At 46.6% G+C, this 24,134-nt stretch overlaps 6 protein-coding genes across 6 annotated transcripts; 4 read left to right on the forward strand and 2 right to left on the reverse strand.

The window, feature by feature from the left end:
• Positions 1–622: 622 nt before the first annotated feature.
• On the forward strand, positions 623–2,260 carry DFJ58DRAFT_841080 (uncharacterized protein; the record flags this gene model as incomplete). The annotated part of the gene is made up of 7 exons (XM_041392667.1): positions 623–802; positions 856–897; positions 950–1,250; positions 1,306–1,479; positions 1,536–1,847; positions 1,898–2,036; positions 2,086–2,260. The coding sequence occupies 7 exons, from the start codon at positions 623–625 to the stop codon at positions 2,258–2,260; spliced, it is 1,323 nt and encodes a 440-aa protein (XP_041244331.1).
• On the reverse strand, positions 2,086–4,980 carry DFJ58DRAFT_352916 (major facilitator superfamily domain-containing protein). Its single transcript, XM_041379993.1, has 13 exons — positions 4,729–4,980; positions 4,571–4,669; positions 4,379–4,524; positions 4,264–4,330; positions 4,095–4,209; positions 3,898–4,041; positions 3,769–3,850; positions 3,702–3,718; positions 3,314–3,649; positions 3,169–3,256; positions 2,765–3,106; positions 2,483–2,715; positions 2,086–2,426 (listed from the first exon to the last, which is right to left on the reverse strand). Exons 1-13 carry the CDS (start codon positions 4,889–4,891, stop codon positions 2,354–2,356), a joined length of 1,905 nt encoding a protein of 634 aa, XP_041244332.1. The 5' UTR covers positions 4,892–4,980; the 3' UTR covers positions 2,086–2,353.
• A 67-nt stretch (positions 4,981–5,047) lies between these two features.
• Positions 5,048–7,223, forward strand: DFJ58DRAFT_785880 (uncharacterized protein). Its single transcript, XM_041390058.1, has 5 exons — positions 5,048–5,339; positions 5,391–6,076; positions 6,125–6,889; positions 6,940–7,030; positions 7,084–7,223. The coding sequence occupies exons 1-5, from the start codon at positions 5,096–5,098 to the stop codon at positions 7,092–7,094; spliced, it is 1,797 nt and encodes a 598-aa protein (XP_041244333.1). The 5' UTR covers positions 5,048–5,095; the 3' UTR covers positions 7,095–7,223.
• Positions 7,224–8,897, forward strand: DFJ58DRAFT_785882 (eukaryotic translation initiation factor 2 subunit alpha). Its single transcript, XM_041390059.1, has 7 exons — positions 7,224–7,397; positions 7,458–7,590; positions 7,650–7,700; positions 7,721–8,015; positions 8,067–8,334; positions 8,384–8,473; positions 8,538–8,897. Exons 1-7 carry the CDS (start codon positions 7,305–7,307, stop codon positions 8,646–8,648), a joined length of 1,041 nt encoding a protein of 346 aa, XP_041244334.1. The 5' UTR covers positions 7,224–7,304; the 3' UTR covers positions 8,649–8,897.
• A 799-nt stretch (positions 8,898–9,696) lies between these two features.
• On the forward strand, positions 9,697–9,912 carry DFJ58DRAFT_659847 (uncharacterized protein; the record flags this gene model as incomplete). The annotated part of the gene is made up of 1 exon (XM_041382113.1): positions 9,697–9,912. The coding sequence occupies one exon, from the start codon at positions 9,697–9,699 to the stop codon at positions 9,910–9,912; it is 216 nt and encodes a 71-aa protein (XP_041244335.1).
• A 12,086-nt stretch (positions 9,913–21,998) lies between these two features.
• On the reverse strand, positions 21,999–23,299 carry DFJ58DRAFT_880557 (uncharacterized protein). Its single transcript, XM_041394540.1, has one exon. It carries the CDS (start codon positions 22,837–22,839, stop codon positions 22,348–22,350), a length of 492 nt encoding a protein of 163 aa, XP_041244336.1. The 5' UTR covers positions 22,840–23,299; the 3' UTR covers positions 21,999–22,347.
• Between the last annotated feature and the right edge of the window lie 835 nt (positions 23,300–24,134).

The raw sequence follows: 24,134 nt of genomic DNA on the forward strand, positions 1-24,134 counted from the left end.
CTTAGGTCAAGGGCATTGTTCATACTTGTACTTATACTTAGCACTAGTCTTCCAGTTACTGAGGCCTGAGGGCCAGCCGGCTATGTAGTCATTGATACTCAAATTGAGATGTCTTCTTTCACTTCCCGAATAATACCTACCACGTTTGCAGGCATTCATAGTCCCACCTGGAGACCCAGAAGAGTATAGCCTCGTAGAGCAGTGTGGAGTACCAGCTTCGCGGGAACCTGAATCGGCGTGCGATCTGACGGAGTTACGCCTTTACTTTTTGGCTGTTGATTGAATGTCGTCACGAGTCTCTACCTATAAGGCGTTTGCAAAGGCAAAGGGGTCGATCACTGATATAGTAGTTTCCCCTAGAAAGACTATACTTACACGTATAGAAGGTCAATAGAAGGTCAATAGAAGGAAGCCTGTCGTTCCTTCTTGATTGAATCATACACGAACTAGGGTTTGAGTGGTTTCAGATCCTAGCTAAATTTTTGCAAAGGGAATCATTAGGATGTGGCTGGCGGTGTTATGGCATGTTATGTATGCTAGCTTCTCTATGGCTTTTGATGGCAATAGTACTCGACTTATCTTGGATGATTCCGATAAGTGTTAGATACGGTTAATCCAAACCATGAACCTAACCGCATTCTCTGCTCCATCTTTGCAGGCAGCATACCTTCGCACCCTTCCCGCTATTAGAGAACGATGCTCAAATGTACATGCCATGGCGCAACAGGGAAAGCTGGAGTATTTTGATTATAGCCCGGATCATGAATTATCCGTTGTGAATTACTGCCTCGAAATCATGAAGGTTCCGCCTCGAGTCGACTCCAAGTCGTTACTTATAGCTGACACATGTTCCAGAGAGACTTTCCCGCGGCTGATGGCGGTGTTGACTTTGCGTCTGTGAGTATTTATATTTCTGATCGGACAGCCAGTGTTAGAATTGCACAAATAGATCCCACCGCATGGGAGGTGGAGGCATCTAGATGCAGGGAAATCGCGCATAGCGCCTTTGATGGCGAAATGGGATGAAGAACGAGAGTCACCAGTCAGCGAGAAAGAAAAATGCAAAAGGTTGATTGATTTATTCCTTGTTTCTGTCCTACTGGATGCTGGGGCTGGTAACCAATGGACATATAACGAGTCAGATGGGGAAAGCTACAGTCGTTCGGAAGGGCTCGCGGTTGCAACTGTACATATGTTTGACCAAGGTCTTTTCTCGGGATCTCCTGCAGCTCAGCCTCATCGCGTTGATGGTAAGGGGGATATCTTCTGTGTCTGGCGTTCTCGTCTGAATTTTCCTACCTAAAGCGCAGGGACTGTCTCAGATCAATGAATCGAGAATTGCCACCGCTATGCAAGTCAGCGATGCCAATCCGATGGTTGGTCTATCTGGCCGAACTTCGCTCTTGGTCAATCTCAAGACTGCGTTGGAGTCTAACCCTCGCTTTTTCGGTTCTGATGCTAGACCCGGAAACATCATTGGTATTACTCATTGTTCACTCCTTTATCAGACGGTTTATCACTTCTGATGTTCGCAGACTTCCTGGAATCCGAATCGAAGCTCGATGGTTCGTCCCTGCGTGTCCATGTCTCATCACTGTGGGGAGTTTTGCTTGAGGGTTTAGCTCCGATTTGGCCTGCAAGGTATTCCATCGGTGGAGTGCAGCTCGGAGATGTGTGGCCATGTTCTGTGCTCGCCACGGTTGGACAAGCTGAGGGACACGACTTCGTGCCGTTCCACAAACTAACGGGATGGATCACATATAGCCTGATTGAGCCCATGGAGAAGATTCTCAAGTGGAAATTTGACGGCATCGAGGACATGACTGGTCTTCCAGAGTATAGAAACGGTGCATATGATGTATCTTAGTGTGACGACTGCCATTGACGTTTGATCTAGGAGGTTTGCTGATCGACTTTGGTGTTCTTACCCTCAAACCCGGCCTTCAGGCGCTCGTAAATAGTGCTAGCGGTGTTCCATGTCTTCCACCATCACATGGTGCTGTGGTTGAATGGCGGGCAATGACTGTGATTGAACTGTGAGTCATCAGTGGAACCGTTCCAAGATTATACTGAAGTTCTGGACAGAGATCGCATCGCCAACGGCATCCGACGTCAAGCTGGTGTGAACTCTTGTGATCTAACCCTTGCCCAAGTACTGGAAAGCGCAACGTGGAAAGGAGGGAGAGAAATTGCCAAGCGGCTCCGGCCCTTGACCGGCGGACCACCCATCGAAATAGAGAGCGACGGAACTGTTTTTTGAGGCTGTGGCATTCTTCCGGAAAGCATTAAAGCATATATGTATAACTGTAGTTCAACATTGGAAGTACCCTGGTGACCAGGAAAGCAATCAGGTTCATGTGCGTTTCAATTCCCTAGCGAGGCGCCAGCACAGGACAAAAGCTACGGCCGCGGCCACGCCTCCCAACCTGATTTAGTTCTGGTCAGCTGCTTCACCAGCGTGCATGACGCCATTGGTACCCACCGAAAGATTATTGCGATTGAATTGGGACCTGTCTTTACTGAGGAATCTTCGTCTGGATCTAAAATTTGTCGCATGACATCTCCTGACGTAGCGATCGTACCATTGACAGGTATAGCATTTCCCGGATGATGACCGTGTAGGACAGATTTCTGGGGATCAAATATTGCGAAGATGATCGACGACAAGCCAGTGACGAGAAATTGGGGTACGACGATGAACATATTATGAATGCCCTGGTGACGTTGATTAGATCTGACAGGGACAAGAATCTGAAGCACTGACGAGAATGGCACCAGCCCGTGAGCTTAAGCCATTGAGATTCTTTTTCGGCCTATGAGGCGATGTATCTTGAGACATTTGAGTCGATAAGACATTTATATCCATCTGGCTGACTCGTGCTTCGTGATTTATCATGATTCTCGGATAGCCGCCATCCTCCTGTTCCGGCGACACAGGTCTCGAGTATGTCGGGTCTTCCAGGTCAGAATCGACGAGATGCTGAGTTTCATCGGCATCTTGCCCATCATTGTCCGTCCTGGATCTTAGATTTGAGCGCGTGTCCTCGAGATATATCGAAGCAGTCTCTTCGTCGGTTGCGGGATGAGACAATATTGCCTCCGCGAGCTGAGAATGGTATAGAATCAGATAATAGTAGGGTGAGATTCAGGGTTTGGGTGATAACGTACCAACGTGAATGGGGCCCACTGTGCTATGGCCCAACAAAATCCGGTCACTGACATGATGAAAGTAGCACCGCCAACGCTTGATACAACGCTTCACAGGTCAAATTGTCATCAAAGCCATCACTTGCTTGAACGTGTGGAGACTTACAACGTGGCAGCCATACAGAATGCGAATATGAAGAGAGAGAATGCCCAGAGTGTAGCCAGGTGAACCTGAACACGTTCCAACCACGGCTTCTTCAGTTGAAGAGGAGTCAATATAGCGACTTCTTCTTTAGCACGGACGACGAAGAAAGGCATAATGATGTTTGCTGCGAGGGACACCAGCGCGCTGTAGAATAGTGCACGCGCGCCAAGACGTGTAGCCTCCTCTTCTAATATGTTAGCTGAAATATCGTCTGCTGGGGGAGGGGAAACCCGTTTGTGCAGTTCGCCGATATACACAGTGGTGTAGAATAAAACAGGGAACCATGCTAGCCATGCACTACCAGGCTATCGCCGTCAGATAAATAGAGCGTTATTCAGCACAAACGCACAAAAATTGGATATAACACTGTAAGATAGGTCAATAGACATGATGTGGTGAGAATATATGCTGCGTACGATCTGTCTTATTACTCGAGGTAATCTTGTTAGAGTATTCCATATATCGTATATTTCTTTCTTCAGACCCTTGTCGCGGGAGCTATGGCCCAGTGAGACAAACCCCAAGTAAATATTGAGATGACGCACTCGGTTGCAACAAGTATCCTCTCCTTGACGCAAATGGAAGTCAACAAATGAGTGAATATGAGTAACAGAGACGCGATGACTGCTAAATCTTCTAGTTGAGTACGGCCAAGGAAAGGTAACCATCCAGGAAGATCTATTTCTCCCCTGTGATAAAATATGAGTGCCAAAGGCCACGAATTTGCATAATTCAAGCTCACACGAAGAATCCGAGTACGCTGCCAATGGCCAGCATTCGAGCGGCCCATGCATTACCACTAGGCTGGTCTGATGGGGGTAGGGTGTCAACCAAAAGAGCACGATCTAGAGCCTGCACTGCGAATACATTTTGGTTTCATGGTGCAATACACAGAGTTTGCGAGGACAAACCTGCGTTAATGGAAAAATCTATGCAATATATCGATAAGATAGCAAGCCATATGCTAAGTGAATCATGCTGACAAATTCAGTATGGTCTATCAGTTGTGTTGAAGAGTGCACGCACTGAGGACGACCCTGGCGTTGTAAACAAAGCAGCAAATGAACGGGTGTATCCGAACAGAAGGGTCGCGACACAACACAATGCGGCACCAATACCAATTAAAGGTCGCCGTCTGCCAAAGCGCGACTTTGAATTATCTGCTAGCACGCCTAAAGAAACGTTGAGTCTGAAAAATAGGAAGTGCAGGAGAGGTACCTATCAAGGGCTGGACAATGAGGCCAGAGAGGGGGCCGGCAAGGAAGACTACTGCCATTAGTGGTTTTGACAGACCGAGGGACAACAAGTAGGGGGAAGCTTGCAATGTGCAGTAGCATTGAATAATCATCTAGCGAGGATATAGGCTAACCATTCACCATATGACATCTCAACTGACCACAAGACCTGCACTCCCAAAAGCCCGACAGTAAGAGTGGGGAGGCGTGTCAACGGGGGTCCCAAAATCCTGGCTCTTCCTATCCACCGGGATTCATCATTGAGGGAATCTTCAGCGAAGGGTAGAGCAGAAAAGCCGGTCATTCTTGCAGAGTGTGCCTAGCCAGTATAAAGGATTAGCTTGCAAATAGTAGTTGGAAGTCCAACTATGGTTTTACTTAGAAGGTGTGACGCCACCGCTGTCAGCTGCGGCTACCAACCCAGATTTGCCTTTTCGAGATCGAAGACTTTACGTAAATTGTTGCCATCACAGTCACCTCAGGACCTCAATTTGCAGGAGCTATTCAAATGCTGGCCTGCACAGTCCTTCGTCCAAGGACACTTAATTTCAATCGCTTGCTCCATTCATCCTCCCGTATCAACAGGCAATTATTTGATGCATCCACTGTTGAGCGTGTCTCGGAGGATGTGGACGTCTGCATCGTCGGAGCTGGCCCTGCTGGCCTTAGCACCGCGATTCGACTAAAGCAGTTGGAACAGAAATTAGGAAAAGAATTAAGGGTCGTTGTACTGGAAAAGGGTGCCGAAGTAGGTGCGTACTCCTAACACTGAACATTTTCCGTGTAAATGTAACTCGTCCCAGGCTCCCATATTCTCTCCGGAGCTGTCATCGAGCCTCGAGCACTCGACGAGCTCCTGCCAGATTGGGCCCTCCGCGATGACCACCCACTCACGCAGTCAGCAACATCCTCTCACATGCGGTTTCTCACAAAGTCGCTCTCGATACCTATACCCCATCCCCCTCAAATGTCAAACCAAGGCAATTACATCGTCTCGCTCTCTCGTTTCGCTGCGTGGCTCGGGAACATCGCGGAGGAAATGGGTGTCGAGGTTTACCCTGGGTTCGCCGGCGCAGGCGTGGTTTACGCAGATGATGGAAGCGTTGCTGGTGTCAGGACGAATGAAGTTGGTCTAGACAAAATAGGATGCATGAAAGAATCTTTTGAGCCTGGAATGGAGTTTCGTGCCAAAGTTACCCTTATCGCGGAGGGCGCACACGGCTCCATCGCCAAGGAACTCATTCAAAATTTCGATCTTCGCCAAAATTCCGATCCACAAACATATGGTATTGGCCTCAAAGAAGTTTGGCGCGTGGATCCGACCCAATATCGACCTGGTGAAGTCGTTCATACCATGGGCTGGCCCCTTGACTTCAGGACATACGGCGGTGGTTGGGTTTACCACATGGCTGATGGGCTCGTCAGCTTGGGCCTTGTAATTGGACTCGACTATGCCAACCCATATTTGAGTCCTTATAAAGAATTTCAGGTGGGTTCTTTTTAATTTTGCACACGTCCCTCTGATATCCCATTCAAGCGCATGAAACACCATCCATATTTCGCGCAGCTTCTGTCTGGGAACTCCACAAGGATAGCATATGGTGCACGTTCGCTCAACGAAGGCGGCCTTCAATCCGTGCCTCAGCTTCACTTCCCTGGTGGTGCCCTGGTTGGTTGCTCGGCTGGTTTCGTCAATATCGCAAAAATTAAAGGCACCCATAATGCGATGAAGAGCGGTATGTTGGCTGCCGAAGCAGCAGTAGCAGTTCTATCTCAGGACTCTAGCAGTGGACCCGCAGACATGTCACAGTACGAAACCGCACTGAAGAATAGTTGGGTTTGGTCAGACCTCAACGAGGTTCGTAACTTGCGTGAAAGCTTCCACACTCCCTTGGGTATCTGGGGAGGTATCATGTACTCTGGCGTCGATTCTCTCCTTCTTAAAGGACGCACGCCTTGGACTTTCCGCAATCGAGCAAGATTGACGGATGCACAGCACACTCAACCCGCGTACCGATTCCATCCTATCAACTATCCTCCCCCGCAGCCCCCGTTGTCGACAGATTTGCTAACTTCGTTGACTTTAACCGGCACGAACCATGCAGAAGACCAGCCTGTGCATCTACGTGTGCGCAAAGACGGCGGTGAAGACAACGCCCTTCGAAAGTTGCACGTGCAGCGCAACGTGAGCGAGTATGCTGGGTTGTTGCAGCGGGCTTGCCCTGCTGGCGTTTACGAATATGTCGAAGATGAGACTGCAGTAGATGGGTGGAATGGACATAAACTAGTAATAAACTCTCAGGTGCATCTCATTTTTGAACCCTGTACTATGTCTTACGTTGGTCATTGCAGAACTGTATCCACTGCAAGTTATGTGATATTAAGGTCCCCACACAGGATATCACATGGACAGTCCCCGAGGGCGGTGGAGGTCCAAAATACAGTGAGTGTCTTTTGCTAACTATTGTGATGGCTCATCTTATTCTCATCCTTAAGCCATTACTTGATGGTATGATAGTGCAGTACTTGTACTTGTAGCTATAGCTCTAATTTGTGATGTAGTTACATCTGAGTGCGTACCGAGTCACAAGTACGTTTTTGGTAATTTTAGGTCACCGCTTTGGAAAGCACGATAATCTCAGACTTATCGGCTGAGCATCCTCAGCTGCATACTTAGTTGCGCGTCTTGAAAGTTTCCTCGACTGCCCACTCTTGCCATGCGGTATTATGAACAGAGATATCCAGAAGTCGACGAGCTCGTTATGGTCCAAGTCCGCCAGATCGCGGAAATGGGCGCATATGTTAAACTGGTTCGCACCATTCACCCGTACCCCATTCATTGTTATGCTGATCCATCCATATAACACAAGCTCGAATACGACAACATCGAGGGAATGATTCTCCTTTCAGAGCTTTCCCGTAGACGTATCCGATCAATACAAAAGCTCATCCGTGTTGGCCGTAATGAAGTCGTAGTGGTACTTCGTGTGGACAGGGAAAAAGGTAAGTCGAACTTCCAGCCTAGCTATCCTCAACTCGCTTAGTATAATCCATGCGCACAGGTTACATTGATCTATCAAAACGTCGTGTCTCCCCCGAGGACATCATCAAGTGTGAGGAACGGTACATGAAGTCAAAGCTGTCGCATCGATCATGCGGCATGTTGCGTCGAAGCTACCATCGATGGATGCAGACGCTGCTATTTCCCCAGAGGACGAGGCGGTGGAGAAGGAGACGAAGAAGTCTAGGCGCGCGGCGAAGAAGGACAATCCTGAGGAGGCTGCGGCTGCCATGGCTGCTGAGGAGGCCGCTGTGCCGCACGACGGGTCGAACGAGGAAGAAAGGTTGGAAAAACTGTATGAGCAAGTAGCATGGCCACTTGGTCATAAATATGGCCACACATATGATGCGTTTAAGCTTGCTTTGACGTGCGTCATTGTACCCTTTTTTTTACCTCCTGCGGGGGCTAACGAGACTAGCGAGCAAGAAACTGTATTTTCCTCCATTCCAAATCCTGTCTCATCAGCAGCCATATCTATCCTAATGGGCACCATTGCACGACGGTTGACACCCCAGCCTATCAAGCTGCGCGCTGATATCGAGCTCACATGCTACACTCCTGCCGGCATCGACGCCATCAAAAAGGCTCTGAGGGCCGGTGAAGCGCAAAGCAACGAAACTGTGCCGATTAAAGCCAAGCTTGTAGCCCCTCCACTTTACGTTCTCAGCACAAACGCAACAGACAAGGTCTGCCTTTATCGTTCTCGATTACAAAGCTGTCTGAGAGAATTTGTAGTACGCTGCTGTTGATCGTTTGGAACGAGCGATCGAGTCGATTCTGGGCACGATCGAGGGTCAAGGTGGAAACCTAGTTGTAAAGATGAAGGTGCGGTGCAATTATCTACTCCAACGTCATATATATTCTGACTCCTTCACGATTTCCCTTTCAGCCAAAAGCTGTCTCTGAGACAGAAGAGCAGGATCTCGCACAGCTCATGGCCAAAGCAGGTCAAGAGAATGCAGAGGTCTCTGGTGATGAAGATGACGAGGAGGGGGCCTAGTTCATTCTTTGTGGCCTCAAGTACATTTCTTGATGATAGCAGCATACTTCGAACCAGATTGTTTCCTGAGGCCTAGGTGTGTTGAATTTTGCCTTGAGGGTGTGGCGTGAAGTTGTGAATCCTCCAGAAAGTCTGAGAGTCGTGGATTCATGCTTCAGTGTGATGGCAGATAGAAGCCCCACTTAATTCTGATTTTATTCTGTCATTTTGTTTCTCCAATTTATGAGCTGTCACCAAGCTGTCACACCAGCATCACTGTACTGCGAAAAATTGGACCATGGTATATGTGCTCCGGTATTACCGGTAGTGTTCACAATGACCATAATCAGTGTAATATAGACAATGGAAATTATCAATCCTTGTACTGAAATGTCCAGGAACCCCCTTTGCCTAAAGCTATGCATTCAAAAGTACAGTTGCACTAGACACTAATATACCTGTTGTGTTACAGGGGTCGAACACAATTGGGGTGGACTATATTCTGTTGCCCTTCATGCAGGGAATTGTACAGGAACCCTTCTTGCCCATAGCTACATGTTCAGGATCATTGCGGTTGTACTGCTGCAGATATTTCTACTGCATTAAGCAGTATCAAATGGATCAGGGTGGAATATAATTTGTCAGTGTTTGTGTGAGTGATTGTATAGGAGCCCCTTTTGTTGGACTCCGACTGATCCAAGTGATCAGTTGCGTTGTCTGAAGGATCCGAGATGTCAGTGTGAGTGTAATAAAAGGAGTGACGGATGAATGACATTTTGATGTCAGTTCATACCAGTCAAATATTCCATGTCCCGATCATTTTATTTTCATTCCTACTCTACATACTATAAAGATACAAGCTGATCCATATGAACATCTCAGTTCTGTCTAGAGACTGAGATGTGAGTACTTGATGTTTATCAAACACAATACAATAGGTTATGAGTCTTTAGTATTTGGTCTAACTAGGTACATGACTTGTAATCAAAGAGTTCTGTCTAGAGACTGAGATTATTTATTCTAGCTAGCATCCCAACTGTCCACTCATACCTGTTCTTAATCACAGATTATGAGCCCTGCCATGGCCACAGGTATTGCACTCCCCAGTACCAGCTCCTCGCTGTTCAACATCCCCAAACTTGCTGAAGATGGCTCAAATTGGATTACCTACAAGGAGAGAACATTGACTGTGATTGGTGCTCAAGGTTTGATGCACTATGTCAATGGTCACGCAGATAAACCCAAGGCTTTCACCATCAATGCTACAATGGGTCTACCATGTTAAACAGAGACTAAGAGACGAGTCTCAGTGTTGTAGACAGAACCGCTCTATCATTAATAATACCTAAGAGATGAGTCTAGAGATGAAGCGATATAAGTAAGAGATGGCAAGTAGAGAAATATGAACTGTACCTCAGTGTTGTAGACAGAACTGCTGAGGTACAAACAATACAACACATCATGATTATATAGTATAGTATAGAGACTGAGGAAACAAACAAGAGAAAAGAATACATAGTTGAAGTTGGACATTTAAACGTCAACACACCCCCTCAATGAGACAATGTAGAAATGAGAGCAAGACCCGTGTGATGGTGAATGAATAGTGGACATGGTAGAACCTTGGTGAAAATGTTGGCAGTGTTCTTATGAGTGGATAACCAAACAGGTAGGAAGGTGTTGTTTTTGATGTGATGATGTATGAAATAATAGCAAAGGTCGATGTGTTTCCTTCGGATATGGTTTGCTGCATCTTTGGATAGTGCGATGGTGCCTGCATTGTCAGTGAAGAGGCGTAGAGGGAGTGATAAGGGTATTGAAAGGCAGCCAAAGAACAATTGGAGCCAGAGGCCATCCTGAATTGCTGCCATCAGTGCCATGTACTCTGCCTCCATTGAGAGCGTGTGTGTGGTCTGCTTTTTAGTGGAATGAGAGACAGGCCCTCCATTCAAAAACCAGACATAGCCAGTTATGGAGATCTGATCCTCGGGGCTCGATGCCCAGTCAGAGTCACTGAATCCATGAAGATTGGGGTTGATTGATGGACCACCATAATGGATGTGCATCCCTATCATGCCTGCAAGATACTGAAGGACATGTTTAGCTGCTGAATAATGATGTGGTTCTGTGGAGACATTGTACTGAGCAAGGCGCATGACAATTAGAGCAATGTCAGGACAGGTATACATTGCAAGATATAAGAGCTCACCAACAAGTTTGTGATACTCAGCCTGCAGGTCATCAACATGCGGATAAACATCTGTGGGGCATCCAAATGGAAAGTTGGGGTCCATTGGCAGAGTGACGGGATTGCAGCTTGCCATCCCATGCTACTCTAGCAGGTACGTGATGTAGTCCTCCTGGTGCATCCACAATTCATGTGTGGCTCGATTCCTGCAAAACTGAACTCCCAGATACTTGGTCACTGGACTGAGATCCAAAATCCTGAAATGTTTCACAATTTCCTCCTTTGTTCTATCAAGGAAGGGACGATTGTCGGATTCAGCAAGACTGTCATCGACGTGCCAGGCTATGACATAAATCACGCGCACCCCCTCACTGCTGACATGGTTGAAGATGAAAACTGCATAGTCCGCTGTAGTGAACAAGTTTTGGCTGGGCTGTAGGTAAAAGCACCAAACCAAAATATATGAGTCTCCTGCTCTCCTAGCTGCTACTCTTGCTAGCAAGGATATTCGACCCTAAAGGATCTCTGACTAGGCTCAGGCCCAAAGAAAGAGAGTGGAGAAGGTACTCCAAGTCAAGGTAAGAAAACTATGTTCCAGGAGCTATCTGGTGAGCTGAGGGAGCTACAACTAGGAAAGCTACAACTAGGGGATGCTACTAAATAACCCAAGTGAATGGGGAGCAACCAAAGAACTGGAATCAAGGAAACTAGGTAATGACTGTAGAGTCCTAGGTAAAGAGTGAAGCGATTATGTAAGCAGCAAAAGTGCGAACCTAATCTAAGGAAAGTGTCAATAGGACCTGCATAGTGAAAAGTGCCTCTGCAAGGCTAGAGAAAGCTAGAGAAAGTTTGAACACCACACTGCTTCACAGTGAAGAAAGCCAAGTGTCGTAAGCACCTTGCGGAGCAACTCATACCAGTCATAGGCCACTTGTTTGAGTCCATAGAGAGAGGAGAGCAAGTGACAGACAAGGCACATGCAGTCATCGCTGAGATGTTCGAATCCAGGAGGTTGTCACATATAGACATCTTCTTGCAACTTATCCCACAGGAATGCATGTTTCATGTCAAAACAGTCAAGTTCCCAGCTGTGTATTGCACAGTAGGTGGTGAGAAGTGAATAGAGGCTGATTTTGCAACTGGAGCAAATGTCTTTCCAAAATCGACTCCTGGGATCTGCAAAAAGCCTTGTACAACCAGATGTGCTTTGAATACAGGACCACCCTTTAAGTCACTCTTGAATTCGAGAATCCAACAACATCCAATCACACGACAACCAGGTGGGAGGACAATTAGCTTGTATACATTCATCTCGGACATGAGATTGATCTCTTTTCATATGGCTGCCAGCTAGTGATCAGAATCAGGACACCACATGGCTTTGTTGAACATCACAGGAGGAATCTTTAGATCATAGCCTTGTGCTAGGGGGTTCCTGTGAGTGTTGCTCTGGACAGAAAGACAAGCTGACCTCGGTGATGATCAGGTTCACAATCACTTGGGGAAAACTGACCTCTTCATCATTGAGAGTGATTGTGTCAGGATCCACAGGATCTGGATCAGGAGGAGTGTGCATTTGAGTTGGTGTAGGGACAATTAGTGCAGAGGACAGAGTGACATCTGTGGAGGGAGGAGGTATACTGTTAGGACATGCACAAGATGAACCTCTCTCTGATGAGCAAGATGTGCTTTATCAGCAAATAGACATCCCTTGAAGAGCTGACCTTTTTCCATAGGTACCAGGATATGACCCGATTGACTGAATGATGTCAGAATGAGGTAGGTTTGCTGCCATGGGTGCTGGAGGTGGAGCTGCAGGAGTAGAATGTCAAGGTGAGACAGTTTCCTCCTCTATCCTCATCATCACTGTCTGGAAATGGACAGTTGGACAAACCTTCAGTCAAATATGACATCCCTGGAGTTGAAAAAGGCTCCAGTAGTGACATCCCAGCAGCGCCAGGCTTTGACACCTGGAGGGTAGCCCATGAAAACAGCCTCATGTAACCACAGACTGAGCTTCTCTTGCAACTTTGGAGGGGTGTGTGCAAAACAACGTGCACCGAAGACTTGCAGATGAGAGAGGGTAGGCTGAACACCATGTAGCATTTCATACAGGGTCTTAATGGATGGTAGTGCATGCGACTTGGTCTGGTTAAACAGATAGCATGCAGTGAGGGCAGCTTCTCCTCAGAGGCCTTGAGGTAAATGAGTGAAGTCCAGCATTGCATACATATGACCTTCGATCATATGCATCACCCTCTCTGCCTTCCCATTCTGCTGATGAGCATAGGGGGCAGAGCGTTGATGCTGGACACCTGTTTCCTTAAGGTTAAGTGTGAATGCATCATTGATGAATTCACCACCATTATGGGAGCAAGAAATTTTCACCCTCAGACCAGACATAGTCTTTCAATGCATTGTGGAAATCACAACCTGACTAGATACCTGTAAAAGTACTTAGCCAGTATATGTGGTCTTGGCTCTGCCTAGCTGCTTTACTTGCAAGCAAGAGCATTCGACCCTAAAGGGGCCTGCTGTCTAGTTAAGTCTGAATATGTCAGTACTACACAAGGAATAAAACTGAGAGTGGAAAGTATGAGTCCTGAAGGTAGGAGATGAAGTCCGATGTAGGGTTTACTGAGTCTGACATTTCGGGGATTGGGGAGGATGGGAAAGCAAGGGAGGAGTAGGGAAAAGTGCGGGTTTAGGATTGGAACGCAAAGGAATGTTTAGGGATAATGAGCGACTGAGATTCAGATCGTAAGGAGAGGAAATCAGATAGATTCAGCAGGTATAGGGGATAGGGACTAAGTGAGGTAACCTAGTATCAGGGAATGCTCCCATCTACAGAGTGGTACAGTACAATCTCCTACTAAGTCCTATTTAACTAGCTACATGCAAGTCCGGAATACAGTAGGCAAAAATAGTAGTGCATCGTCAGACCCGAGTAAATATGTAAAAGCACATGAGGTGCTGTGGCCAGTGGGAATCCTTGTAATAATGCTGTCTATACTATCAATAATAAGAAAATAGATGACTACGCACCTAATGGGGATAAGCGCGACAGGGACTGGACATAGGTAGGATGAGTCCGCAGGGTATATGAGCGGGTCTGCCCATCGGGTTGTGTCGGGGATGGCGGGTTTCGTTGGGGATGGCTAGGGGTGAGTCACACAACATGGGGTATGGTTGGGATTCATATAGTAGCTTCATACGAGCCTAGCGGAAATATAGTTGTCACAGCGTGCACAAAGTCCGCCATGCATCCAAAGCTTGGTCCTTCAAAGCAAGTAGTTGTAAGTTGAAGGCATGGGTATGATCATCCAGAAAGACTATGAAATAGTGTTTCCCATGCAGCATGACAGTGGGAATGGGCCTGCACACATCACTAGTGGATAAGATCAAGGAATGCAGCAGCCTGCTCAGTTTTGGAGGGAGTTGAAAGGCTGATGGGGATGCTTGGCAAGGATGCATGAATTGCAGTGAGATAGTGGAGCAAAGGATTGAACAGTTACCCCATTTGCCATGCGGGATAGGCACATGACAGCGTCCTTTCCAATATGGCCAATGTGCACATATCAAAGGTCCAGTGAGAGTAGGACATCCACAAACATGGCGAATTATGGTGCAGGTGTGATGACAGGAGGAGATGGCATGAATGGAATAAAGTGGAACTCTGCAGCATACAACTTTCCTGTAGCTGGGATGGAGCTGAGGGGAGTACCTTTGTACATGAGTTCACAGGTCATATTTGCACGGAAGCTTACATCCCAGCCTTTAGCGTTCATGCAAGAGACAGACAGTAAGTTTAGCTGTGCGCCTGGTGCATGGAGGCAATTGGACAGGTGAATATGGAAGTGACATTGACTAATGGTGAATCACACAATACAGGTTCCATGTCCCGTCATCTGTAGGACACCATGGTTAGCTGGGAAGACATCAACAGGGTCTTCAGTGATGTACAAGTGGAAGAACTAATAGTCCCTCACTAAGGTAACGGTCGTCCCAGAGTCTAATATGGTGGCAAAAGGGAGCTTTGTGGTGTAAGTGATTTCATCTGGAATCTCAGAGATTGACGCAAAGGAACAGATCTTGCATGAGACTAGCAAGATCTGTGGCTGCTGCAGCTCTAATGGGAGCAGGAGGAGGAGGAGATGTAGGAGGTGCAGGAGCAGCAGCTGCTGTGATGGCAGTGTCCTTCTTCTTGTGCTTCTTATTGCACATCCATGGTGCTTGACCTTCCATCCCACTGCTCTTCCCATAGCAGTGTGCATGATCGTGGTTACCTTTGTTGCAACCAGGAGTGGTGCAAAATACTCCCTGTGGATTGAACTTGTGTATATGCAGGCCTGTGATAGAGTTCATTCCAGACACAGGTGGAGTGGTTGTGTCATATACCATATATCTGGGTACAGATCCAAAGATCCGATCCAGATCCATTGGATATATCTGTCATCTGGTCCACAGATCTAATCTGATCCTCATTTCATTTCCTGTTCATATAACTCTAACTATCGTTCATCTCCTTTCAGTATTCCTAGACTCCAGTAATCCAGTTATCCTTACTTCTGCTATGCTTACTGATCTGTTTAACTTATACTTCATTTCCAATTCATGATTCGTAATCCATCCAACTTACCAATATGCTCCGCTTACACTTTGCTTATACTTCGTACATAGCCTTGCACCTTTGCTGATTGATCATTCCATTAGTTGTCCATAGTATATAAACCATTGTATATGTACTGTAGTACTTCAGTTCGAATATCATCTTAGATTGCACTCATTCTGTCTGGACTCTAAGTCCTTCTGTTTGTCCTCCATTATCTGTCTGGACTTGAGTATGCTACTCTTGTCTACTCCGAGACTTAGGATTGACTCCTATAGTCTATATCTTTGCCTCTGTCTTTGAACAGTCCTCGTCCATTAGTTTATAGTTTGGACCTGGTCCAGATTAGCCATTACTCTACCCATCCAATATCCGGAAGTCTTGATGGATCAGATACAATACTTATCCGTCCTGCCAGACGTGATATCTTAGTACTCTGAAATAAGGGACAAGACTCAGGAAAGGGGCACAGCACATGAGCTGAGGCCAAAGCCCTTTGGATCTGATACCTCTTGAGTATGGTCTTAACAGGTTGCTGCGTTCACATACTCAGATCCAGGACAAGAAGAATGAGCATGCCGGGTGACGACATGGCATGCAGCCTCAGACGTGATGTGAGATACACAACTTTCAAAGGTAAAGGTTGGTATAGTCTGTGGGGTGGTGGCCATTGACTCATCATGCATTTGTTGTTTGAGCAGAGACTTAAACTGCTGCCATATGGGTGTTTGAGGAAGACCCATCAACATATGGTAGATCACGTCTGTTTCTCCCAAAGGAGCACTCACATTGATTAAATGTTCACAGATGACAGCATTGTGACAATCATACCAGCGCTAGGCGCATATGAATGTTACAGGCATATTTTGCCTCACCTATAGGAATGGAGCTAAATGCTAGTCACCAGCATCCTCTTTCCCAAGATATCCACCTCAGGATCGCTTTTCTCCCATAGCGTGCTGTCCGGTGTGAAAAACACAACCTGACTAGGCACTTGTAAAAGCACTCAGCCAGTATATGTCTAATGCTCTGCCTATGCTGCTATACTTGTCACAAAGATGCAAGAATGTTCGACCCGAGGGAAAAGCTACTAAGGACAACTTAAGAAAGAAAGACCCGAAAATAGTGCTAATGCATGGGAAAGCGTGTCACAAGATACTGTGCTAGTGCACGGAAAATATGTTGCAACTATAGAGCGCTATGGCACGAGAAAAGTGGAAGTGCAGTGTAGAGGCTCGTGTCCCTACAGCCACATATGGCCTATATCATGGCTCGTGTCACCAAGCCATTACCAGTCTCATTCCATCACTGCACAACATCATCCCTAGTCATTCCCTATAGAGCGCCCTGCTTTCCCGCACTAGCCGCAAGGCGCGCACTACTTTCCCGCACTAGCCGCAGCATTCCTGCGCGCGCTTTCTTGTGCTTAAGTGCCCTGCGTCGCCCATCATCCAGGAACATCCATCCACTGTCCATCCAGCCCACAGGTACGCATTAGTTCGCTATTTTTACTGTTTCATGTACCTTTCATTATTACCTACATTGTATGGCACCATTTCTCATGGCCCAGTAGCCATTACATAGTGCTTTACCTCACTGGTTCATTTGGTGTTGAGCCGAGGAGGCATTACTACACTACTTCTTAGACACCTTCTACCACCCATCTAGTACCACTGAGCACCAGTATAGAGCCACACTTTAGAACAACAATCATTATCCCACTTCAAATAGACTTCGTCCTGCACTGAGAGCCGCTTCCCCAGTGCTTCGCATGCTCTGGCACTTTCCTGTGCTTAGGTGCTCCCTTAGGCACTCATTCAGCGTGTCTTGGATCATTTCTCTGCTGCCATCTGCTTCCCCGGTGTGGTGTTCAAACTTTCTGTAGCCTTGCAGAGGCACTTTTCACTATGCATTTCTTATTGACACTTTCCTTAGATTAGGTTCGCACTTTTGCTGCTTACATAATCATCTTCCCTTTACCTAGGACTCTACAGTCATTACCTAGTTTCCCTTGTTTCCAGTTCTTTGGTTGCTCCCCATTCACTTGGGTTATTTAGTAGCATCCCCTAGTTGTAGCTTTCCTAGTTGTAGCTCCCTCAGCTCACCAGATAGCTCCTGGAACATAGTTTTCTTACCTTGACTTGGAGTACCTTCTCCACTCTCTTTCTTTGGGCCTGAGCCTAGTCAGAGATCCTTTAGGGTCGAATATTCTTGCTAGCAAGAGTAGCAGCTAGGAGAGCAGGAGACTCATATATTTTGGTTTGGTGCTTTTACCTACAGCCCAGCCATATCTTGTCATCACACTGGGTCGAACGATTCACATCACACCTCGACCAACACTTAGAGAGAGTATAGCTCCATCTCCCACCCAGAGCTTAGGGCATTATTATTTCTTTCATTTGCTCTGCATTGCACCTTAGCAGAGTTGTTGTACCCTCAGCGGGTTGGTAGATGGTCGCTATTGGATCACTAATAGGTCGGTAGCGGAGCGGTAATGTGTCGCTATAGGATAGGGAGTGTAAGGAGTGTAGTGGATAGTGAGTGAGGTCAAAGGTATTGATTGCAAGGGTAAGGGAAGGTCAAGGTAAAGTGTTCAGGTATAAGGGAACTAATAGGGGCTATAGAGCACAGCTAAAGGTGACTACTTCAAAGTGAAACCTAAGGGGAAGGAAATACAGTTGAAGGGAAGTAATGTCAAAGTAATCACCATAGGCTTCTTATACTAGTAAACTATACCATCTCGGACTCGGAAGGGATAGGATATACATGTAATAAGACTGTAGCACTTGTTACAAACTCAAGGCAAGGCAAATTACATACCAATGAGGTAGGATGGACAATGGATGGATTCCGATGTTTCGGGTGGATCCTAGAGCACGAGAACAGTGCGCTGGATAAGTGCTAGGCGTGGGAACAAGCGCTAGATAGAGCGGACATGCACTAATGCTCCTATAGACACATTGCTGGTAGTTCTGATAGCGCTATAAGTGTGGGAATAGCGTCGGATAAGTTGCGGGAGCATGAATAGTGCTGCTGGAATGTGCGCGCATAGTGTGGGAAAGTGTGGAATAGCGTCGGACAAGGGTTATGGTTGAGACAAGTGAAGACTGCTGATATGGGAGTAGTGAATAATATGAGGGATAACTTTGGTCCACCTATTGAAGGCTTATGCAGGTATACATGCCTAGTGCCAATATGATTGTCACACTGGGTCTCAGATCCAATCCAGATCTGTTGAACATATCCATTGTCCGGTCCACAGATCCGATCCGATTTTTATTTCATTTCCTGTTCATATAACTCTAACTATCGTTCATCTCCTTTTGGTATTTCTAGACACCGGTAATCCAGTTATCCTTACTTCTGCTATGCTTACTGATCCATTTAACTTATGCTTCATTTCCAATTCATGATTTGTGATCCATCCAACTTACCAATGCGCTATGATTATACTTTGCTTATACTTTGTACATAGCCTTGCACCTTTGCTTATTGATCTTTCCGTTAGTTATCCATAGTATATAAACCCTTGTACATGTGCTATAGTACTTCAGTTTGAATATCATCTTAGATTGCACTCATTCCGTCTGAACTCTAAGTCCCTCTGTTCATCCTCCATTATCCGTCCGGACTTGAATCCTCTACTCTTGTCTACTCCAAGACTTAGGATTGACTCCTATAGTCTATATATCTGCCTCTGTCTTTGGACAGTCCTTATCTGTTAGTTTCTAGTTCGGATCTGATCCAGATTAGCTGTTACTCTATACGTTTGATATCTGGAAGCCTTAACGGATCCGTTACGATACTTATCTGTCTTACTAGACACAATACTTCAGTACTCTGAAATAATGTTAAGACCGTACTCAAGTAGTATCGGATCCGAAGGGCTTCGGCCTCAGCTAGTGCGCTGTGCCCCTTTCCCGAGTCTTGCCCCTTATTTCAGAGAGCTAAAGTATCGCGTGTATAGAGTAACGGCCAATCCGGATCGGATCCGGACTAGAAACTAACGGGTGAGGACTGTCCGAAGACAGAGGCGGATATGTAGACTATAGGAATCTATCCTAAGTCTCGGAGTAGACAAGAGTAGCGTACTCAAGTCCGGATGGATAACGGAGGGACTCAGAGTCCAGACGGAATGAGTGCAATCTAAGATGATATTCGAACTGATCTACTACAGCGCATATACAAAGGTTTATATACTACGGATAGCTAACGGAATGATCCATAAGCAAAGGTGCGAGGCTATGTACGAAAGTATAAGCAAAGTCTAAGTGGAGCGTATTGGTAAGTTGGATGGATCACGAATCATGAACCGGGAATGAAGTACAAGTAAAAGCGGATTCGTAAGTGTAGCGGATCAGTAAGCAAAGCGGAAGTAAAGGATAACCGGTATACCGGTGTACAGGAATACCGAAAGGAGATGAACGATAGTTAGAGTTATATGAACAGGAAATGAAATAAGAATCAAAGCGGATCTGTGGACCGGACGATGGATATGTTCATCGGATCTGGATCGGATCTGTAACCGGATATATGGTATATGACAAATAAGGAGCAATACTCAGGAAAGGGACACAGCACACAAGCTGAGGCCAAAGCCCTTCGGATCTGATATCTCTTGAGTACAGTCTTAACATATCTACTTGGAATTTTTTTGGCTGGTCTGTCCAACACTTCTTCAGGTACATCACATATTGCTTTACTTCAGTGGACACTTCACTCTTTTGTTTCATACATTCAATGCTGCACCTTTGGAAACAGTCATTGGTAAAAGAGATATAGTATTTTGATCCACCTATTGACTGTACCTGCGCTGGTCCTCATACATCACGGTGGGTTAGCTCATCAAGTGAATCTCTTGCATGTTTTGCCTGTATACAGGCTTTGCATTATGGCATAGGTGATTTTTCATCCAATACTTCCATACCTTCAACTAATTCTTCTCTATATAGATGCTTTAGGCCACTATAGGCTACTGTTAAGACCGTAGCTCAAGGGTAGACGGGATCTGAAGGGCTTGGCCTCAGCTCGTGCACTGTGCCCCTTACCCGAGTACGTGCCCTTAATTTCAGAATGAAGTCCGGATGGAATACGACGAAGTCCGAAGGACTTCCGGAGGCTGGCTACTCTAGTAGAGTGCTAGAGGACTTCCGGATGAGTGCGAGAAACTTCCGGAGGAGTATAGGAAACTCCAGAGGAGTTTCATTCACTGTATTAGATCCAAAGGTAAGACTTCCCAAGGTAAGTTCCCTAGATAGAAACACATAGAGGATAAGCTGCAAGGGACAGAGTCCAAAGCAGGATAGGATAGGAGGAGTGGTCCAAAGGACAGGATGTCCAGAGGTCCGAAGGTTAAGATGTCCAAAGGGTACGTCGTCCAAAGGTTGCATCATCCAAAGGTTGCCTTGTCCGAAGGTTGCATTGTCTGAAGGTTACGACGTCCGAAGGTTTATGAGGACTGGAGGAGCAGACAGGATTAGGACAGGAGGGGAAAGGCTACTATGGACAAGGTCCAGAGTAGAAACAAACAGAGGTAGACTACACTATGGTAGAGTCGGATAGACAGGGTTTAGACAGAAGTCTTGGAAAGACAGGAAGTGCTGGAAAGGCAAAACTTCGTTCTAGGGAATCAATCCCTAGACTTCAGAACAGAGACATAGGGGACAAATCCGAAGGTCCGGATTTCCGGCCTAGGGAATCCATCCCTAGGCCTTGATGGAAAGGCAGAACTCAGATGGACCAAAGTCCAAGACAAGAATGAGTGAAGTCTAAGATGCGAAGGAGCAAGTCTATGTTGATATTCGAACTAAGGAAACTTTACAGGAGTTGTACAGATCTTTATATACTGGAAGGGATCCGAGAGGATCGGTAAGCTGAACACAAATGCTATGTACGAGCATGTGGAAACATATTAGTAAGTATGAACGGAACATAAGTAAATGAACTCGGATATGAACAGAGTACAAGGATCAATAAGCAAGACAGAAACAGAGATAACCGAAGTCCGGAGTCAAGGGATTACCATAAGGAGATAGACACTGATTAAAGGTTTGGGCTTTGGATATGAGTATAGGTCGGATCTGGAGGTCTAGAGATATTGGATGAGGCGTCTGGATATCGGATGAGCGGATCCGGAGATCTAGGTGAAGACAAGACTAGGATATGGATCATGGATATAGATCGATAGTCTAGGGAAGGTAGAGTCCGAGATGGAATGAGCTCGGATCCGATAGGACTAAGGGTGGATGGAGCAGGCTTAGCTGCGGAGGTCCGAAGGTATTGATATATGGATGTACGAAGGTGTATGGAATCAAACTGATAGTGGACTGGAGGACTGAAGGCATGGATAAGGGTATGGAGGTCCGGATGTGCATCCGGAAGGTGTCCAGAAGGCGTGGGAACATCATCGGACGAAGGTCCGGAATACGGTGTGGGAAACACAACAAGAAGAGAACTCTGAAAAGTACTCTTCAAATGTTGGGTCAAAATTGCTATGCCTAGCTGCTATTCGACCCTAAAGGATTTCTGTACTAGACTCAGAGCTCAGAGAGTAGAAATATCATCAAGCAAAAGACTGTGATTCAGACTGGTACTGACACTGGTGAAAGGGAGACATGATTATGTAAGCAGTAAAAATGCGAACATAAACTAAGGAAAGTGGGTAAGTGAAGGTAAGTAAAAAGGGGGAATATCAGCCCAGGGAAAATTATATTGTCACATCTCATGGGGACTTTGGATACTGACTGTCCCCAGTCAGCTACACATGCAAACCAAAACTAAACAAAACTAAGAAAAGCAACCTGATGACCCTCACACCTGTTTTCAATGATCAGCAGGGAGTCATATGAACTGCTTCAGTGCGTGAGGGGTCAGGCAAGGCAAAGAGTGGTGCCCAGTACCTGTTTTCACTGATCAGCAGGGAGTCAGGTGAACCGCTTCAGTACTGGGCCAGGGGGAATGGGTAGGACAGGGTAATGGCTGCATGGAAGGTGATGGGGAGTAGACGGATGGACAGAGGCGAATGAGAGCTTCAAAATGAGTCTAGGGTTAACAGGGTTTGGTGAAGGAATGGGGCGAGATATGAAGGAAATGGTGAAAAGGGGTGATAAATTGATAGGGCGATGTAAAACGCGGATTGCGAGGGAACGGCTGGGCGGATCAGGGAGGCGATGGGATGGATGGATAGCCCTGGCAAAGAGCTCCCAGATCAGGGAGGCGATGGGATGGATGGATAGCCCTGGCAAAGAGCTCCAGAATGAGTATAGGGATGATAGGGATCCGATAGAGGGATGACTGGTGAGAGAGGCAAAAGTGCGTAGGGGGTATGAGGAGGAGGTAGGCTGCTGAGACCCAAGGACTGGTCTGATCAAGGGGATGAATGGCGCGATGGCAAGAGCCACTGAGGGATGCTGCATGGCCAAAAAAAGCGAGAAGGGACACGCTCTAGATCTCCCAGGATAAGCATTCTAATCCACAACCTCTCCAAAACACAAAACCTCCATATCTCCACAACTACTGGGCCAAATCGGACAAATGAGGGCTCATTGGAAAGCCAGGAGTAAGGGGAATCTAACCCTTGAAATGCGAGAGGTCCGCGCCAAAACTGCGTGAGAAATCGCCTTATCACTGCTGAGGGAGCAGGAGAAGATGGTGAAAACAGGGAGAAGTGGGAGAAACTGATAAAGGAGTGACTGTGGTTGGTTAAGAGGCGAATTTTGGGGATGGTTGGTGAGCATAGAGAGCCTAGAAACAAGAAACCCTCGCGGTGGGCTCCAGTTGTGAAAGAGTAATAGCGACTAGGCTGGTTAGAAACTAGCGCTACTTATCCAAATAGGCGCGAGTGTAATATTCGACCCAAGAGGACTGCTATTGAAGCAACTCCCTTCAAATATGCAAGGGTAGCGACGATGCGAAGGACTAATAACCTATAGCGACCTAAGGCCAAAAACCAATGAGTAGCGCTGTAGTGATCAGCGACTAGCGACAAGTGAGTTCCAACAGAGAAACGTGCGTATAAGTAAGTAGCACTATGCAAGTTGTCCTATGCGATAGCGCTATGCATCGTCCGACTAGCGACAGCAAGAAGAAATCAAAAGAAGGTAAGGCGAGGGATAAGGTATGATAGTGCAGGTGGAATGCCTGATAGCGACTAGATTATAGCTCAACTACCGACAGCGATCCCGACGTTGTGAAGATCAAACTTATGAAGGAACTTTAGCGATGCGCACTTGAAGCAAGTCAAGCGACACGTGATCAGAGAGATTGGCAAGAGCGGAATCGATTGCACCAAAATTAGGATATAGCGACTAAAGTGACTCCGACACCAGCAAAGGTCCGGGGAAGGGAAGTACTGTACTGTATGTAGGATGGGTCATTTTATCATACTGCATAGGGGTTCGGGATGTGTAGGCGAGTATAGTAGCGACACTGGCAAGGGCACGATGTAGCGACAGGTAATAGAACATGCAGCGCTGCGGGACATGAGGACACATATAATAAGACCTGCGACTGATGAGTAGCGACATTTAAGGAAATATAACGCACCAGCGGAGGTAGGTGGACATAGGCAGGACATGGAAGGGCGGAACACCTAGACGTCAGACCGGGTAGTGCACTATGGGGGAAAAGTGGTTCCAAAGCGGATAGCTTGGGAGCTGAATAGCGCTGGTGACTAGCGTCTTACTCTTTTCTTCTAGGCAAGTCAAAATAT

Source organism: Suillus subalutaceus (genome assembly GCF_016647625.1).
Source record: "Suillus subalutaceus strain FC151 chromosome Unknown DFJ58scaffold_47, whole genome shotgun sequence".
Classification (NCBI taxonomy): domain Eukaryota; kingdom Fungi; phylum Basidiomycota; class Agaricomycetes; order Boletales; family Suillaceae; genus Suillus; species Suillus subalutaceus.

Bases quoted from the DNA above. Each gene is read 5' to 3' on its own strand.
- DFJ58DRAFT_352916 (XM_041379993.1), bottom strand. From the start codon at position 4,891: ATGACCGGCTTTTCTGCTCTACCCTTCGCTGAAGATTCCCTCAATGAT. The intron at 3,257-3,313 runs GTAAGTCTCCAC...TGACCTGTGAAG, and splicing joins TTCTGTATGGCTGCCACGTT to CGTTGTATCAAGCGTTGGCG. The intron at 2,716-2,764 runs GTCAGTGCTTCA...CAACGTCACCAG, and splicing joins CACGGGCTGGTGCCATTCTC to GGCATTCATAATATGTTCAT.
- DFJ58DRAFT_880557 (XM_041394540.1), bottom strand. From the start codon at position 22,839: ATGCAGCATCCCTCAGTGGCTCTTGCCATCGCGCCATTCATCCCCTTG.
- DFJ58DRAFT_785882 (XM_041390059.1), top strand. From the start codon at position 7,305: ATGCGGTATTATGAACAGAGATATCCAGAAGTCGACGAGCTCGTTATG. The intron at 7,398-7,457 runs GTTCGCACCATT...ATATAACACAAG, and splicing joins TGGGCGCATATGTTAAACTG to CTCGAATACGACAACATCGA. The intron at 8,335-8,383 runs GTCTGCCTTTAT...GAGAATTTGTAG, and splicing joins GCACAAACGCAACAGACAAG to TACGCTGCTGTTGATCGTTT.
- DFJ58DRAFT_785880 (XM_041390058.1), top strand. From the start codon at position 5,096: ATGCTGGCCTGCACAGTCCTTCGTCCAAGGACACTTAATTTCAATCGC. The intron at 6,077-6,124 runs GTGGGTTCTTTT...ATCCCATTCAAG, and splicing joins GTCCTTATAAAGAATTTCAG to CGCATGAAACACCATCCATA. The intron at 6,890-6,939 runs GTGCATCTCATT...TGGTCATTGCAG, and splicing joins AACTAGTAATAAACTCTCAG to AACTGTATCCACTGCAAGTT.